A 17959-nucleotide genomic window follows, 5' to 3' on the forward strand; every position below is an offset into this window, starting at 1 on the left:
AGTGCTCAGGGCAACTACCAAAGCCCAGAGCAGGGGAGCCCTCAAGTGACTGACAAATAAGATATTGGGTAAATAAGTGGACAGATGGAGAATCTCCCACCTCCTGCAACCTTTACCTGTAGACACAGCTCCGGGTCCTCGGAGAGTTCCGAACTGGAACCCGCCAATTGGGTCCCAAGGTGGCATAAAGTCGACCCCTGTTGACAAATGGAATGCATTTGGTTTTAATATCCTACTATTACAATTCTAGTGACATAAATCAAGGGGGAAAACCCTGTATTGAGTATGTTAGAAAGTCACTGGCACTCCCCTTTCGCCACTTTGTGGTTCTTTTAAAGTAAGCAAAACACCTGGGGAAGCCTGTTTCCCACTTATGGCTCTAGCAGCAGCAAATTGAATTTAGTTTTATTTATTTATTCTAACTTTTTATTTATACCTTTCATTTTCACATCGCCTTTCCCAATCTACTTTCCCCATCCCTACCCCCACTCAGAGAACCATACTTTATAAGAAATAGGAAGAAAAAAAGATCAGTTTAGCAAAACTAACCAACATATCAAAATCTGAAATCAACTGTATTCAGTATACAAATAAGAAAGGAAGGTGACTTCTCATCCCTCTTCTTTGAAGGAAATTCATTTTAAAAGATACATTTAAAAATTTTACTAGAGATGACAGTTGGGCCTAATAAAAATGATGATATGAGGATGATACCTAACAAATATAATACATATGGCTATAAGGTTTGCAAAGTACCTGATGTTTGTTGTCTCATTTGATCCTAATAGCCCTGTGGGGTACAATACTGTTCTCCTTTTATAGATGAAGAAACTGAGGCTCAGAGAAGCTAAGTTGATTATGCAGGGCACACAGGAGTGTTTTAGTACATGTTTAACTACCAGCTCTACAGGAAAAAAATGTACAAAAGACACCCATTAGATTGTAAATTCTAGGAGGGCAGGGACCATCTTTTGCCTCTTTTTGTATACCTGGTGGTTAGCATAGTGCTTGCTACATAGCAGTTTCTTAATAAATGCTTATAGAAGCTTAATCTACATTATGTACATTTTCTCCATCACTATCTTAAATCAAGCCCTGAATTGTAGCATTTGCTGATTTCTGAGGTGTAAATATTCATACAGAAAACTGAACAGTTGGTTCTTGGGAGCTATGACAAGATGGCTCCACCACACCTGTCACTAGTAAGTGTAAGGCGCCAGATTCAAGCATGGATCTCCTGTGACTCCCAAATCAACATCCTATGCAACAGAGCAGAGAGGCCAGAACAGCAGGCTCTCATAGTATGGGTCTACAAACTGCTAGGCCATTTGGGGACACTTCTGCTCTCATTCTGGATTATGGCTAATTCTGTCGCTTTCAGCTTCATGGAACATTAGAGCTGGAAGACAGCATAGAGATCATCCAGTGCCACCACCTCCACCATTTTTACAGAGGAAGACACTGAATCTTGTCCACAGTGCTAACACAGAGTTCCTTCAATCATTTTATATATAATTCTCCCTATTTGGCTTTGTCTTATGACTGTTTATCATTGAATCTTTTCATCCTCTCTTAAATATCAACCCTCCCACCTCAGATAGTAAAATGATAAGCCATTTGCCCAGGTTTACCTGTGTGAGTCCTAGTAAAATGTGGAGTCAAGTGTTCCTATCAGGGATTACAGGTAATGTTCACATTTCTATTGCATGAGGTTTTATGGTAACTATATGAAGTAGGGAGGGCAGGTAGTTTCATCCTCATTTTTCATATAAGGAAACTGAGGCTCAGATAGGGGAACTGGCTTGTTCATGGTCACATACCTAGTAAGTCACAGAGTCAGGACTTGTAACCTGATATACTGTCTCAAGGTCTAGGGTTCTTTCTACTGATCCTCAAAAATAATCCTGTGAGGTAAGGAGTACAAGTGCTATTATGCCAGTTTTATAGATAAGGAAACAGAGGCTCAGAGATGTTGTGACTTATCCAAAGTCACACAGCTAGTATTTTTTTTTTTTTACCAGACTTGAACCATTCAGGAGTCTTGACTCCCAGTCCAGACCCTTTTTCACAATACTGTTCTGATCCTGGATAAAATGTCTGTTTAAGAGAATTGTCCTCCCCTCTTCTCTACTCTTTTTTCCTTTCCCCCCTTTTCCTTTCCCCTTCCTCTTCTTTTCACTTCTTCTTCTTCCTTTCCCTTCTGCCTTCTTTTCATCTCCCTCTCCTCTCCTTTCTCCATGTCTCTTCTCCCTGCCCTGCCTCCAACGTTTACAAAAATTAAAACAAACAATTAAATCTTTATGCATGCAGAACACAGTGTTCTGTGTTGAGGGAGATAAATTTTAGATGACACTGTTTCTGACCTGAAGAAGCTTTTAGTCAAGTAGGGGGATAAGACACCAACACAGTGAACTGTTATATATATATATCAAATAGATGACAAATCAAGTGCTTTAGAGGGTTACAAAACAAAGAACAAAGTGCTACATCAAATGTAAGAGGAAAGACTGTTGGGGAGGGAGGAGGCTGGAAATTGGAAAATCTCCTGGAAGACAGACCATTTGCTTTAGATGGATGGAAATTCATAGTTCAATGGAAACCTCTCCAAATGTAAGAAACAACTTTAAAAATGTGTGTGTGTGCGTGTGTGTGTGTGTGTGTGAACTTGATTCATGTCATGGGGAAGGGAAGACTGGGGGGAGGGAAAAACAAAGAGTAGTGCAGTTTATCTGGAGCCCAGAATGTGTGGAAAGGACTACTTTGAGACAAGGGTGAAAAGGTAGGATAACATTAGGTTATGAAGACCCTTAAATACCAGGTAGAAGACTCTTTACTTGGTAGGCAATAAGCAGCTCCTGGAGATTTTTAAGCAGGGCAGGGACATGCCCATATCTAGGTAGGGGAAAAATTATTCTTCTAGCAGCATGATGGCTAGATTAGAAGAGAGAGAGTCAAGGCAAAAAGACCTGAAAGAAGGTTATTGCAATAATCCATGAAGGGCAGAATCGGGATTGGTTATAGTGGGAATAGGGAGAAGGGCTTGGATTGGAGAGATTCCAAATTCAGAGACGTTTCAACAGAACTAGCTGGATGGATATGAGAGGTGAGGGAGAGAACAATTCAGAGTTACAAATGTGGGGACTGGCCACAAACATGGGCTGAATGGAGGTGCCACAGCTAGAAACAATGAAGTTGGAAGAAAGATGATTTAGGGGAGAAGATAAAGAGCTTGGATTTTTAGACATGTTGACATTATGTTGCTGGTGTGACATCTAGGTGGAGCTGTCCTGTAGGCAGAACTGGAGATACAGATTGTGGAGTCATCTGCCTAGAGGCTGTAGCTGAGGCTATGGGATTGAGATTGCCAAGTATGAGAGCACAGAGAAGATCAAAGGCCAACAATTAAGGAACAACCATATTATGGGATTGGGAGGAGCATCAGAGGACAACAAAATGGGGAAAGAAGGACTAGTCAGTGAGGAGAACCAGGAGAATGCAAAGGCTTCGAGGCCAAGAAAGAAGAGAGTATATAGTAGAATGGGGTGGTCTACAGCATAAAAAGCTACAGAGAGGTCAATAATTGCTTATATTTATATAATGTTTTAAGGTTTGCAAAGTGCTTCACAATGATCTCATTTGATCCTTGTAACCCTGCGAGGCAGGGGCTCTTATTATCCCCATTTTACAGACGAGGCTGAGAGAGGTTAAATGACTTTCACCCAGCCGTTGTCTACATTTGGAACTGAATTCAGGTCTTCCTGACTCCAGGTCCAGGATTCTACTGCCTGTGCCCCCTAGGAGCACAGGAACTAAAAGGAGCCATTGCATTTGGAAGTTGTTTGGAAGTAGTTTGAATAATAGTGGAGGCTAAAGCTGGACTGCAAGAGGTTAAGGAGAAAGTATGCAGTGAGGAGGTAGAGGCATTATTAGAAATATTTCCCCTGGGGCGGCTAAGTGGCACAGTGAATAGAGCACCAGCCTTGGAGTCAGGAGAACCTGGGTTCAATTCCTGCCTCAGATACTTAACACAAAAACTAGCCATGTGACTTTAGGCAAGTTGCTTAACCCCAATTGCTCTCCAAAAAGCAAAAAAAAGAAATATTTCCCCCCAGAAGTTTAGCAGTGAAAGGGAGGAAAGATGGGATGGTTAGATGGAATGGGAATCACATGATCCAAGAATTTAGAGTAGGAAGGGACCTCAATGGTCATCTAGTCTACCCATACTCCACAGGAACACCCACTAAAAACTACATAGCAAGTGGCCATTCAGACTCTGCTTGAGGACCTCCAGTGAGAGGGGAAACCTACCATCTCCCACAGCAGACCATTCCATTTTTAGATAGCTCTGATTATTATGGCATTTTTTCCTGACATCAAGCATAGACTTGCTGCTCTCTAACTCCTACCCATTGCTTCTGGCTCTGCCCTCCGGAGTCAAACAGAATAATCCCTCTTCCACATGACAGTCCTTCAAATACTTGAACATACTTATCATGTTCCCCCTTCTATTTCTTCCTACCCCTCCTCCCCATGGTGTTCTTTTCTCTAGGTTAAACATACCTCATTCCTTAACTGATCTTGGTATGACATGGAGCTAAGGCTTTTCACCTTTTTGGTGGTCCTTCCCTAAGGCACAATCTCTAGTTTACCAATATTTTCCTTAACCTGTGATGCCCCGAACCAAACCCAATATTCCAGAGAGTCTGCCCAGGCATCTGCCTAAAGAAGGAATATCACATCCTTGTTACTAGAAGCTATACCCTTTAATGCAAATCAAGATCACACTAGATTTTTTGGTTGCTACAATGTACTGACATTTCATAATGTGTTCATAGTCCCCCCCAAATTACTAGGCCTTTTCCAGAAAAAAACTGTTGTATAACTGCCTCCTCTCATCCTGTACTTATAGAGTTTATTAAAAATTTTTACAAGCATTTATTATCCCTCTTCCATTGCTTTCTAAGTAAATAAAAAATAATAAACCCCCCTGACAAAAGCCTCTCATAATAAACATGCACAGTCCAGCAAAACAAATTTTCACATTGGCCATGTCTAAAAATGCATATTATGTTCTTCATTTAAGTCCATTACCCTTGGTCAGGAGGTGGGTGGGTTTCATCTCCAGTCCCCTGAACTCATTGTTTAATCATTGTGGTGATGAGAATTTTAAAGTCTTTAAAAGTCATCTTCTCAAGGGGTGGCTAGGTGGTACAGTAAATAGAACACCGGCCTTGGAATCAGGAGGACCTGAGTTCAAATCCGGCCTCAGACACCTAACACAAAAACTAGCTGTGTGACCTTGGGCAAGTCACTTAACCCCAATTTCCCTGCAAAAAAAAAAGTCATTTTCTCTAGAAAGTTGTAATTGTATAAATAACTTTCTTAGTTTTGGCCATTTCACTCTGCATCAGTTCATAGAAGTCTTTCTGGTTGCCTCTGGAACTGTCCATTTTGTGATTTCTTATAGTACAATAATATTCCATGATATTCATCTACAATGTTTTGCCATTCCCTAGTAGATTAGTGCCCTCTAACTTCCAGTTTTGTGCTACTATGAAAAGAGCTGCTATCAATATTTTTTTGTACATATAGGTTCTTTTCTACTTTCTTGGAGTATAGGCCTAGTACTAGTATAGCTGGGTCAAAGGGTATTTAGGGTTTAGTAACTTTTCGGCTATACTTCCAAATTGCTTTCCAGATTGATTGGACCAATTCATAACTCCCCCAATACTGCCTTAGTGTGCCTATTTTCCTATATCCCCTTCATCATTTGTCAGTTTTCCTTTTTTGGCATCTTTGTCAATCACAAAGAAACTTAAATGTGTATTTCTCTAAATTTAGTGATTTGGAACATTTTCCCCCAGACAGTTATTGATAGCTTGGATTTCTTCCTTTGAAAATTGCCTCTTTGAGGTAAGAGAAAACTGTTACAATGGAGGGGAAGAGCAGTAAGGTGAAAGGGAATGGGACAACCTCATTGTCACTGAATTTGGCTTAAGGAGGGAATAACATACACACTCAATTGGGTAGCTTACCCTAGAGGAAAATAGGGGGGTAGGGGATAAGAGGGGGAATGATAGAAGGGAGGGCAGATTGGGGGAGAGGTAGTTAGAAGCAAGCATTTTTGAAAAAGGATAGGGTCAAAGGAGAAAATAGAATAAGTGTGGGGTGGGATAGGATGGAGGGAAATAGTCTTTCACAATATTACTACTATGGAAATGATTTAGGTAACTACACATATACAACCTATATTGAATTGCTTATCTCCCCAGTGGGTGTGGGTGAGGAAGAAAGGAGAGAAAAAATCTAGAACTCAAAGTTTTAAAAACAAATGTTTTAAAAATTTGTTTTTACATGCAACTGGGAAATAAGATATACAGGTCCTGGTATATAGAAACACATCTTGCCTTACTAGAAAGTTAGGGGAGTGATGGGGGAGGATATAAGAGAGAACAGATTGGGGGAAGGGGCATTCAGTAGGCTTCCTATTTTGGGGTGGGGTAGGGGAAAGACGGGGAGAAAAAATTGTAACTCAAAATCTTGTGGAAATTAAATGTTGAAAATTAAAAATAAATTAAAAAAAAGAATTGAGAAAAAAAGAAAAAAATAGAAAACTGCTTCTTTGTATTTTTTTATTATTTCTCTAGTGAGAAATCACTGCTCTTAATCTTATAAATTTAAATCAATTCCTTCTGTATCTTGATATGAGACTTTAATCAGAGAAACTTGCTGTCAAGGTGATTTTTTGAAGCAAGTGTAAGACTTGATATTTATTTCATTTTCTTTTTTTAGCTGAATGCTCTTGCCAGTCTATTAGCTATTCTATTCAGATATGTGTCATCTGAAAATTCAGTGAGAATGCCATCTATAAGGGGCGGCCAGGCGGCTCAGCAGTAAGGGCACTGGCCCCAGAGTCGGAATGACCTGGGGATCGAATCCGGGCTCAGATACTTAGCACCACCCAGAAACACCTGGCCGTATAACCTTGAGCAAGTTACTTAACCCCAATTGCTTAGGGGTGGCCAGGCAGCTCAGCGAGTAAGAGCACCGGCTTCAGTGTTGGGATGACCTGGATCGAATCCCGGGCTCAGACACTCAGCACCACACCCAGAAATAACTGGCCGTGTAACCTTGAGCAAGTTACTTAACCCCGATTGCTTAAGAAATAAAAAGAAGTGTGAGAAAATGAGGATGATAATGGAGCAAGGTCTTGGGGGAAATAGGATGAAGGCTGCAGGTAAAGGGATTAATTACGATCAGTAGTAGGGGAATTATCTACCTCTGAGCCTAGAAGGAATGAGGAAAAGAAGGGATGATGGTTTGAGAAATGGTGGGGAAGAGCCAAGGGATTCCATGGCACATGGCCTCTGTGTTTTTTCATGAAGTAGGAGGCTCAGTCATTTGATATATGGGTGTGTGAGGGGAAGCAGCATGTACCTAGTGCTATGCTCAGAGGGCACAGAGAAGAACATTGGGTGGGCCATGCCTCATCCCAGCATTATTTTCATTTGTCTATTTCTTAAATTTATTCTGTTAAAAATTTACTGGATTATATATTATTTCTCATAAACAACTCTGGTCAACCTTGTCCTTGTGTTTCCAGATGACTCTCTGTTTGTGGTATGAAGATGTATTAGGAGCTGCATGGGAAAGAGGTACTTGGGGAGAGTTTTGCTCTCTAACTTGTAGGCAGAAGAATAAGCCATTTCATAACTACCTTTCTAAGTGCACTATGAATTTGGGGATAAATCTACCTCATAGATACAAGTCCAGACTATGTTTCTTATTCTATATCATTCTTGCCAATGTCTTTATATAATCTTCCATAGAAGCCTCCATTCTGGAGGCTTTCCTCTGGTTCACTTCATATCTCAGAAGAACCAATGCTCTACCTAAGCTATCTTTTATTTCTCATTTTCATTAAACAATTGGCCCAACTTCTTTTCCAGGAATACTCATCCTTGATGATTTCCTTTTGAAGTTATATACCTGTCCTACAAGTGAGAATCAACAGGAAAGCAACTGAGTCTTAGGGAAAGAGGCTCCTGGATGAAAGAGACAATGGTCTGAGTTAACATCTTAGAAAATAGCCTGGGTTTTGTTGGGTCTGGCCAATGAGGTCTAGAATACTAAGTATGGAGGGGGTGAGGCAGGAGGTGAGAAACAGAGCTCAAGACCTCACTTCTAAAGCCAAAGGTATATATTAGGATAAAAGGTGGTGGTTAATTCTCCTGAGGCCCCCCTGCCTTACTCAACATTCTTTTATGGCTACAGTGAGCCAGCCTCTCCCCTTCCCTTACTCTGCCATGTTGGCATTGTCTGGGACAAACACATATCAATTGTCATGGGCAAGTTTTCGTTGGTAACATGCTTCGGCCTGCTTCCACCCACCATGTGTCCTCCCATTATCCTTTGGGCTTTCATTTTTGTTCATTGGCACTTCAGGATTTGAAGCCCTGCATCAGTACTGGAAAATACTGCTCAGGTACTAATGGTGTTAGACTTGTGCTTATCTCTCTCGTCAGCCCTTCTGATAGCTAAAACCTGTCTCTGCAATTTCTACCCATTGTTCTCATTTCTGTCCAAGACTCTCTTTCCCTCATGACAGCCTTTCATAATACTTAAAGACAATCTGTGTCTTCCAAACTCTCCTCCTTAACTCTTCTTTCCTCCAGGTGAAACATCCCTAGTCCCTTTACCTGATCCTGGTATGGCCTGGAATCCATCACATTATTGTGATGTCTTACCTCTGGATATTTTCCAGATACAACAGGATCATAGACTTAGAACAGAAAGGGGTCCTAGAGTTCACTGAATTCAGTCCCATCATTTTACAGATGAAGAAACTGAGGCCCAGTGAGGTCCTCTGACTCCAGAGCCAGCATTCTTGTCACTGCACCACATTGCCAGGGTCATTCCTAAAATGTAGCATCCAGAACCGAACTCATATTGCCCTGTGTGTGTTCTGACCACAGCAGAGGCAAGTATGACTCTCAGACTTTGTGAGTGTAAATACTCTGCCTCTGTTATGAGCTTGAGGAAACAGGGATCACCAGGAGTAATATACTGGTCTTGGGAAAGATTTCCATTTGCAGAACCTTCTGTTGTTAGTGGAATGGAGGCTTGCTTGGGCCAAGTTCTCCCCTGAAGCTTCCTCCTGTGCCTGTTACCAGCTGTGAGTTGGACCTAAGCTGCAAAGGTTTCAGGGCTTGTCTTGGGAGGTTTCTGCTCTGGGAGCTTTGTGCATTTTTGCCCCAGGCAGGAGAAACAATAAAAACCAGGCTGGCACAATGGAACTGGGCTCACCAGAGAAGGGCAGGTGGTCTTTGGAGTCTGCCTCCCTTAGAGCGATGATTCATTCCCTCTAGAGTAATCCAAGACACTCTGGGATACGCTCCTGCCAACAGATCTGGGGATGCCAATTAAGCCTTCATCCAAAAGAGATGGAATTTCTTGTTTTCATCTCCCCTTCCCTTGAACAATCTTGGAAATCCTTCCCTCCATTTCTCCCCTGTTTACTTCCTAGAAACCTGGCTTCTGGAAGGTTACATAGGTAGCAAATGCCAGAGACAGGAAGCTCTTTGACTTCAGAACCTGTTCTCTTTCCACTGTATCAAACATCTCCATTTACTTCCCAGGAACCCTCATCTCTGGTTCCAAGTGCTGACCCCTGGGGGGAATACAGTCATACAGACAGGCCCTTGGCTGAGTTTTTGAAGTCCTGAAAATGGCTTTCAAGAGATTTTGCACCGTTCTTCAGTCTTGAGAGCTATTCCATAGGTATACTGCACGCTCATCGGTTGTTGCATGCTGTTCCTAAAAGCAGGCCAAGGAGACAGGAAGGTCCCTGCTGGTGGGACTGAAGGAAGGTCAGGGTGTTCAACCCACACTCACCTTTCCAGCCCTGAAGACAGCTCTTCACTAAACTCTGAGCTTTCACTACTGCCTAGAAAAGGAACATAGGTAAATGAACATTTCATATCACAGCTGGTGATAATGCTCTGGGCCCTGGGGATTAGGCGCTCCAGGCAGGGTAGGAGAAGCTTCAGAGTTCTAGATCCATCCTGTTAAATTCTAGAGAAGTAGTTTAGAAGTCACATACTTTTGGGGGGACTGACAATAAGGGTGAGAATGAGGAATGGCGGTTTGATTGCTTTTTCTGTTTTCTTCTGTTGTCCTTCCCTTAAAACTTTCCTCTGTTCCAGGAAGGCCTGGGTATTCTCATTTCTCCCTTTAGTATTTCCAATATTGGGGACACTAGATTTGTCCAGAGATCTGCCAGTGGTAAGCAGTAATATACAGTTATCTCCTTCGTCTTGGAATTCATCTACCCATTAGCATGGGCTGGGGACACGTATGAGTTTAAATTCCCTGATTTAATTCCTCAGAGGGTTGGGTATGAGGAACCTTGGGATTGCCACAATCAAGGATGCAGGACATTTTAGTTATGGGAACACAAGGTGGTAACTACTGGCAATAATTTTGCTGAGAATACTAAACTTTCTTTTACCTTAAGGTTGTCTATAGGAAACATATAAAGGTGGAGAATATCTCAGATCTCTGTGAACGTATTTAATAAACTATCCCTCATACTGTGGTTGCAGAAGTGATTTTATTGGAAAGAGGGAGAGGCCACTTCATGTTAAAGTAGGGTAGCTCTGGGGATTCTGTTTTCCTAAGAGAGCTTTTCTGTGTGTGTCCCTGAGAAAAGGCCTGGGCATTAGACTATGCATTAGGTTGCCTGAGGTCTTAAGCAAAAGGTTGGAAAATGATGACTTTGCGTCACCAACAGTTGTGTTCTTGACAACACTATCTGAGCCCGTCCCTGTTCTCTTAAACAAACCTTAGTCAGAGGATGTAGGAGCTTAATACCTCTGGTGAAGAGCCTCACCTGCATTGGCAAGGAAGGAGTCAGGGTTTAAATACATCTGCATTCCTTGATAATGTTATATTTGCTCACCCTGATCTAACCTGGATGTTATTTAAAATCTTAGGTTGTAGCAGCCACTGAGTGAGATCACTAAGTTAAGGCAATAGGGATGGAGGAAACAGCACAAGGTGGATGGGACCATGTAGCCATGTCCTCTGCCCTTGCAGTGGTAAATCTTCTGGGTAGAGGGCACTGTGACAGTGCCTGGCCTGGAGCTCAATCCAAAAACTGATCACTTCTTTTTCAGCTAGCTGCCATTGCCTTTAATGAGGAGGCCCCTCCTCACATCTGGCTGTGCCTTGTCTAGGACTCCACCAAAGCTAACAACGTGGAGGACTGCAGGGAGGGCATTTGGACGTGATTCTTAGGGCAGACTGATGAAGAAGGTGTCTGCAGGAAGGACTGCAAGGTACTCTTATTTGGCTCACAGTTCTTGCCTCCCCTCTCATTCTGTAGGACTGCTGCGGTTCCTGGGCAGGCCAAAGCTTAGGTTAGGGAGAGGGAGGCATGAAATATCAGAAGAGGAAAAGAAGAGGAGGGGAGAGAATAATGAGGAGGGAGGGAAGGAGAGAGGGAGAGAAAGAGGGAGGAAGAAAGAAACAGAGAGACAGAGGGAAGGGAAAAGGAGAGAGAAAAAGAGGAAAGTCAGAGGGAGAGAGAGAGAAGCACAGAACAGGGATGGGAAGAGAGGTCCCCACAATGGCTCTTGGAGGAATAGCTCCTTATTTAGACCCCAAGGAATCAGAGCCAAACTAAAATATCATGGGAATTTTCTCTTTAGGGAGTGATGGTACAGCAGCCTAGAAAAGCATTGTATATAAGAGGATATTTTATTTTTACATTGAAAACCACTTAAAAGACCTTCAGAAAAAGGGATAGGGAAAACAATGTAGTTAACATATTGGCCTCCATATAGTCTTTTTCTCTAGGATTACCCTTTCTGGACATTTAATAGCAAGTCTAGGCCTTTGACTTAACTTAGAAAGTTCTTTTTTGGGGAGAATCTTGTTTGTTTCCAATTCAGATTCTACTGAATTATTTAGAACTTGCTTACTGCAAGCATCCTCCCAGGGTCTTCTGTATGAGCATCACCCCCCCCCCCCGCCCCACCCCATTCCCTGCCTCTGCTTGGAATTTCTGAAACCCAAGACTAGGCTTTGAATATTCTCTATTTTAATGATTCCAACGTGGCCATGGTCAATCAACAGCACCCAAAGGTCGGGGCAGACAAGAGGAAACCATGGCCTCTCAATCCCATTCCTCTTCACACTCCCTTTGAGTAGATTGGTGGGGAGGGGATGCTCCCACAAAATGTTTTCTGGTCTTTAAAAAAATCTTGTCCTTTGATGCCCAATGGCAGCATCATCAAATGATGTTGCCATCTTTTAGGTTGAGTTCTCAAAGGATTAGGCCAGCAGAGAACAATTTCTGATAGTTCCTACCAAGCTGGAAAAATATTTGAATATTAGCCAGTGAGAGACTGTGTCTGCCATCTGAGGACCAGACCTAGTTGAACCTAGAAGGACTTATCAGAGGGTTTGGTCATGACAACTAATGAAAATAGTCCTCTGTGGCATGGTGGGTTGGGGTCTGTAGGAGATGAGGATGTAGCCACACTAAGGCAATTAAATCATAGATTGTAGAAGTATTGAAGTGAGCAAAAAAAGGATAACATTTTATATCAATTAATCGAACTTTCAAAAAATGGTAACTCATTCTTGCTTGATTTAATACTATAATAGAGACTACTAAGAAGGGACCTTCTTGGCTTCTATTAGATTAAAGGGAGCCTCACTGTGACAATATGCAGCTCATAGAGCATATGTTATATTTTTGGGGATGATATTTTAGCTCCTATGTGCCATATTGTCTTTGTGAACAGGCTCTACACCTTAGAATGAATGACAATGAGGGCTCCTGGGCCCTGCCAATGGGATCTGATGGATTTCTACAAAGAAGGTTTTAGGGCAACAAAATTATATGATGTGGCAACTTGGGGTGCTTACATATCTTATCAGACCTTAGCTTCCCACTCTACCCTAGACAGTCTTCCCTCGGCTCTCAGTCCACGAGCTCCTGGGTCTGCTACCACCCAGATCCAAACTGCCTGCCTAGAGGGGAGAAGTTATTCACTAGAGGGCTGGGTTACAGAGGGAGGGTAGAAGGCAGAAACAGACAGATAGACAAACAGGCGGGCACGTACACAGATTATAGAAGCAGCAGGGACAAGGAAGGAGAAAAAAAAAACAGCTAAAAGATGGTCACTTGTTTAAAGCAAATGATGCTTCAGTTATGATCCATCTAATTCACATTCCCTTGGCAGGCTCTGAATGGAAGGTTCTGTCATCAGAATCAAACCACCTCTGCCTGGGCATCTGGCCCCTGGCCTGAATCCGGAGCCCACACAGTCCTCACCCAGTTCTTAGGCCACAAGCTCCAGTCAGTTACTATCTAGACATCCTCTCCACTCTGCTCTCAGGCCTGATCCCCACTCTCTCAAATGCATCTTCCTTTCCATCGGCACAACAGCCACCTTTTAGGAACAGGTTCAGAAAAAGGCCATTTGACTCGAAAAATCTTTCTCTAAACTGGATCATCAGATTGTTAGATCTCTGAGGGTAGGGCCTGTTTTTGCCTTTCTTTGTGTCCCCAGTGTTTAGCATAATTCCTGGAATAAAGTAAGAGCTTAATTAATGCTTGTTGACTTGAATCTATTTTTTCTTATTTAGGGAAAACTGAAACAGATACCCACAGGGAGCTCCAAGTGACCCAAGGAGGTCTCCCTCCTTGTCTTTGCGTGGGGCACTCCTGAGATGTCCTCTGGCTCAGACTGTTCTCTGAGGCCTTAGGCAGCTTCTTGGGGTAGAATTTTGAAGCTAATAAGTATTCTAGCCCATGCTGAAGATGCTGAATTCCTTCTGAGCATAAGAACAGTTTGTTGCCTGCATTCCTAGTGAGGGCCAGAAGGTAGAGTAAAGATCCCAAAGAATGGGCCATGGCCAGATTGCTGGGCTTTACTGATGGCCGAGTCTATGAACTCAGCCCAGAGCTCCCTCGGGAGTCTGGCTGTTTCCTGCTGTTGCTACTTCCTCTGAGAGGTGGTTCCTCTAGGGCCATCAATGGATCCTGCTTTAGAGTTGCCAACTCTTTGGGACCAGGCCAGCATGGCTGATATTATAGAAACCATTTGCTTCTTAACAAGCTGGCGGCTTATGGCCAGTAAGTTTTTAGCTTTGATTTTTGGCAATATAACTTCTGCCCTGACTGAAGCACAGCTGTACCTAGCCTGGGCCCAGATGAACACATCTGGCAGGAGGGGAAAGGTTCAGGAAGGTGGTCACAGAACAGCCTCATGTGCTGCTTGGGCCCAGGCCCAGGGTGAGGTGGGAGGTGCTAAGGGGCACCAGAATGCTCCCTAAGGGACACACTTTGGGGGCCAGGAGACTGAGCTTGGCTGAAGGGACAGGCATCATTGTGCTTTCCACAGCGACACACAGAGACAGACACGGAGCAAACAATTTGCGTCCCGCCTGCCCCCAGGCCGGGGGAGTCTTACCTAAGGAGAGTCCATTGGTGACAGCAGAGGAGGTGAGGGGCAGGCCCCGGCCCTGGCCCCTGCCTGGACTGTGGGGCTCTAGAACACTGTCATCCAGCAGGTGACGAGGTCTCTCCGATGGAAACGTTGCACTTTTACTCTCAACTACACTGAACTGACACATCATACTGGAAAGGGAGAAAAAAGGCAGAAGCCCTTAGGCATCTACGTTATCACCATCCAGTCCTCTCTCTGGTCTCCTTTGCTGATTTGTCCAGGCACCCAGGGCCCAGAAGCCACAGGGACCTTTCCTGATAGTGGAAAGAGCCCAGTCATAAGTTTTGGGTCTCAACCCCAATCTTCTCCTTACTACTTGTAGGACCTTGGACAAGTCACATCTCTTTCCTGGGCCTCAGTTTCCTCTTCTGTAAAATGAGATTAGACTAAATCACCTCTAAGGTATCTTCCAGTTCTTATTCCTAGGATTTGGAGGGAGAAGGTATGGGTTTGAATTCTAGCTTTGTTGCTTAACTCATGTGTGACTTAAGGCAAGTCAGTTCTCCTAGCTGGGCCTCAGTCTACTCCTCCATAAAATGAGGGGGTTAAACTAGGTCACCTTTTAGGTACCGTCTAGCTCCATAGTCCTATGATTTGGGATCAGAGGACATGGATTTGAAACCTGGGGATCAGACTAAACCACTTTTAAGAAATAGCTAAGTCTCAATAAGTATGGATATGGAATTTCCCCTGAAAGTGGCCCTATGTAGCCAAATTTGCATTATTTGAAGCTATGATTATATGAAATATGGTAACTGGTTCCAGCCCAAAGGTAATATGGAATGTGGATTATAATAATGTAACTACTTCAGAGGATTAATTAATTGCATTAATTGGGACCTAGTTGGTTTCACCTTCTAGCTCTAATTGTTATGATTTGGAATTAGAGGTCACATTCTTGCATCCTGGTTTTGTTACTTAATAGATGTGTGACATTGTACAGGTCAGAGATAGCTAGTGATACAGGATTTGGAGTCAGAAAGACCTGAGTTCAAATCCTGCTTCAGACACTAGCTATGTAACCCTTGGCAGAACAGCTAACCTGTCTCTGTCTTAGTTTCCTTATCTGTAAAATGGACTAATAATAGCACTTAAATTACAGGATTATGAGCATCAACTGAGATAATATGTGCAAAGCACTTTGCCAACTTTAAAGTGCCACATAAATGCTAGCTATTATTAAGTTATTTCACCTGCCTAGGCCTCTGTTTCCTCATTTGCAAAATGACAAAGTTGAGGTAGAGATCTTTTTCAACTTGAACTGTGATATAGTGGAAAGGGCACTGGATTTGAATTCAGAGGCTCTGGAATCAAGTTTCAGCACTACTAAAAACAGTCTCCTGCATTACTTGGGCAGGTCACTGATCCTTTTTGGGCCTCAGTTTCCTTATTTGTAAAATGAGGGGTTTGGATTAGATGATCTTTAAGCTCTCTTATATCCCATGATCCAATTAATCAAGTGATTCCTTCCAGTTCTAAATCCTGTTATCTTTTTGGTCCTAACAAGCTTCAAATCCTCTGGTCCCTCTCAGCTCTAAATCCTAGGATGCCCCAGCTAATTGATGAAGGTGTTTCCCATCTTATTTACCACTTCTGCTGATAAAAGGCCTACTGAGAGCATTTTCTGGCCTGAATACAAGTTGTAAGTCCTGCAGATGAAGGCCATTAGCCTTCCTTCAGTACTATCCCCTGACCCTGTAGAGCATGGTGGAGTACTCAGTACAATGAAAGACAGCCTGGCTTTGAGCTCTGGTGCTGGGTGATACCTTCCTAGCATGTTGTAGTCTTCCTATCAGACAGTCAGCTCTAAGGTCGAGGACTGTTATTTTTCTCTTTTGTATCTCCACTACAGAGTATCAGACCTTCCCCATAGTAGGCACTTAATTCATTTTTATTGAATGAATGAATAAATGAAAAAACTGAAGAATCCAGATAGGCTAGAAATTTGATGGATCCAATAAGAAGGTTTAGCATCCGGTAAGTGAACACACAGGTTCCTGAGGCTCTTTTCCAACTCTAATATTCTACAAGGTCTATGGAGTTTAAGGGACCTGTTACAAATCTCTGAACTAGATTATTTTTAATAAGCCAGGTAGGGAGCTTGCTAAGGGAAGTTATATCTAAGACTAGGAGTTAAATTCTTCTGAGGATTGGCTAAGCATCCTTTAATCCCTCATTGCAGTGAGCTCATAGCAGAGGAAGGTATGAGAGTGTCAGAGGAATTCCCAAAGGGAGACTCTGGGCTCCTTAGAATGGTTTATGAATACTGGCATCATGGTATCCATCACAAACACATCTAAACTCAAGATCCACATTCTGCACATGTCCAGGCCCTCTGTTACAGACAGAGCCCAAGATTTAGAGTTAGACAGCCTGGGTACGGATTCCAGGTCAGTTACTTAATACCTCTTTCTGGGCCTCAGTTTCCTCATCTTTAAAAGAAGGAAACAAGATGACTGCTGAGGTCCCTTCTAGCTCTAAGTCCTACAGCCTATTTTCCTGGACTGTGATGAGAATACATATGAGCCTCTGAGGAGTCAGGAACTGTGAGTAAATCCATGGCTTCTTAACTTGTTGGTATATCATGGATCCCTCTGGTAATCTTGCAAAACCTATGAATCTCTTTTCAGAATTATGTTTTTCAATGGATAAAATAAAATACATATTGAAAAAAATAAATAAAATATTAAATAATCAAGAAATTTTTATAAAACAAATTTATAGATCCCAGGTTAAGAACCCTTATAAGAATTCACTAAAAGCCAGAGGGAAAAGAGAGGAAAAGGATAATACTCGACAGGTACAAGTTGCTTAATCCGAGGGGCATTGCAAATAACTTCAAGGACCAGTTTGGAGCTGTCACCCACTTGTTTCCCAGGCTGTGGCTCTTCCTGTGACGTGGGACAGGGGGCGTGGGGAGGCTGGCAGCAATAGAAGTATCAGGACAGGTTGGTCTCCGGCTGAACCTCATGGCACCTGACACAGCTGAGGGACCTGAGGATAGATAGAAATGGTTAGCAATGACATCCTCATAGGCATATGTGGCATCTCATAGGTACGAGCTGATAAAGGGGAAGTATCCTCCTGGCTCTAAACTGTTTCTGCTTTCTAGGATACTTTTTTTTTTTTGCTTTTTGGAGAGCAATTGGGATTAAATGACTTGCCTAAGGTCACATGGCTAGTTTTTGTGTTAAGTGTCTGAGGCCGGATTTGAACTCAGGTCCTCTTGACTCCAGGGCTGGTGCTCTATTCACTGTAACACCTAGCCGCCCCTAGGATACTCTTAGGACCAACCTGAGCTTAGGGTACATCATATGCTAAAACTCTTAGTGGGGAGAGGGGTAGTTATGGAAACTTTAATTTCCTTCCCATGTCTGATGAAAAGTAGTATGGCTAGAGGATAGAAAGCAGACCTCAACATCAGATAGACCTGGGTT

General features: G+C 42.7%; 1 protein-coding gene across 2 annotated transcripts in view; it reads right to left on the bottom strand.

Moving 5' to 3' along the window:
* Positions 1 to 17959, bottom strand: part of RALGPS1 (Ral GEF with PH domain and SH3 binding motif 1) — a 624901-nt gene that overhangs the window by 40308 nt on the left and 566634 nt on the right. The window contains exons 11-14 of one of the 2 annotated variants that reach the window (XM_069082706.1): positions 17390 to 17516; positions 14487 to 14653; positions 9895 to 9946; positions 117 to 197 (exon numbers count right to left, since the gene is read on the bottom strand). In XM_069082706.1, coding sequence (XP_068938807.1) covers positions 117 to 197; positions 9895 to 9946; positions 14487 to 14653; positions 17390 to 17516 — 427 coding nt within the window. Of the gene's footprint in view, positions 1 to 116; positions 198 to 9894; positions 9947 to 14486; positions 14654 to 17224; positions 17517 to 17959 lie in introns of those variants that run through there. The other variant, XM_069082704.1, reaches the window with a different exon arrangement.

Source organism: Petaurus breviceps, unplaced genomic scaffold (genome assembly GCF_028583685.1).
Source record: "Petaurus breviceps papuanus isolate PSGF00001 unplaced genomic scaffold, PetGlider_PUasm1.0 171, whole genome shotgun sequence".
NCBI classification, from domain to species: domain Eukaryota; kingdom Metazoa; phylum Chordata; class Mammalia; order Diprotodontia; family Petauridae; genus Petaurus; species Petaurus breviceps.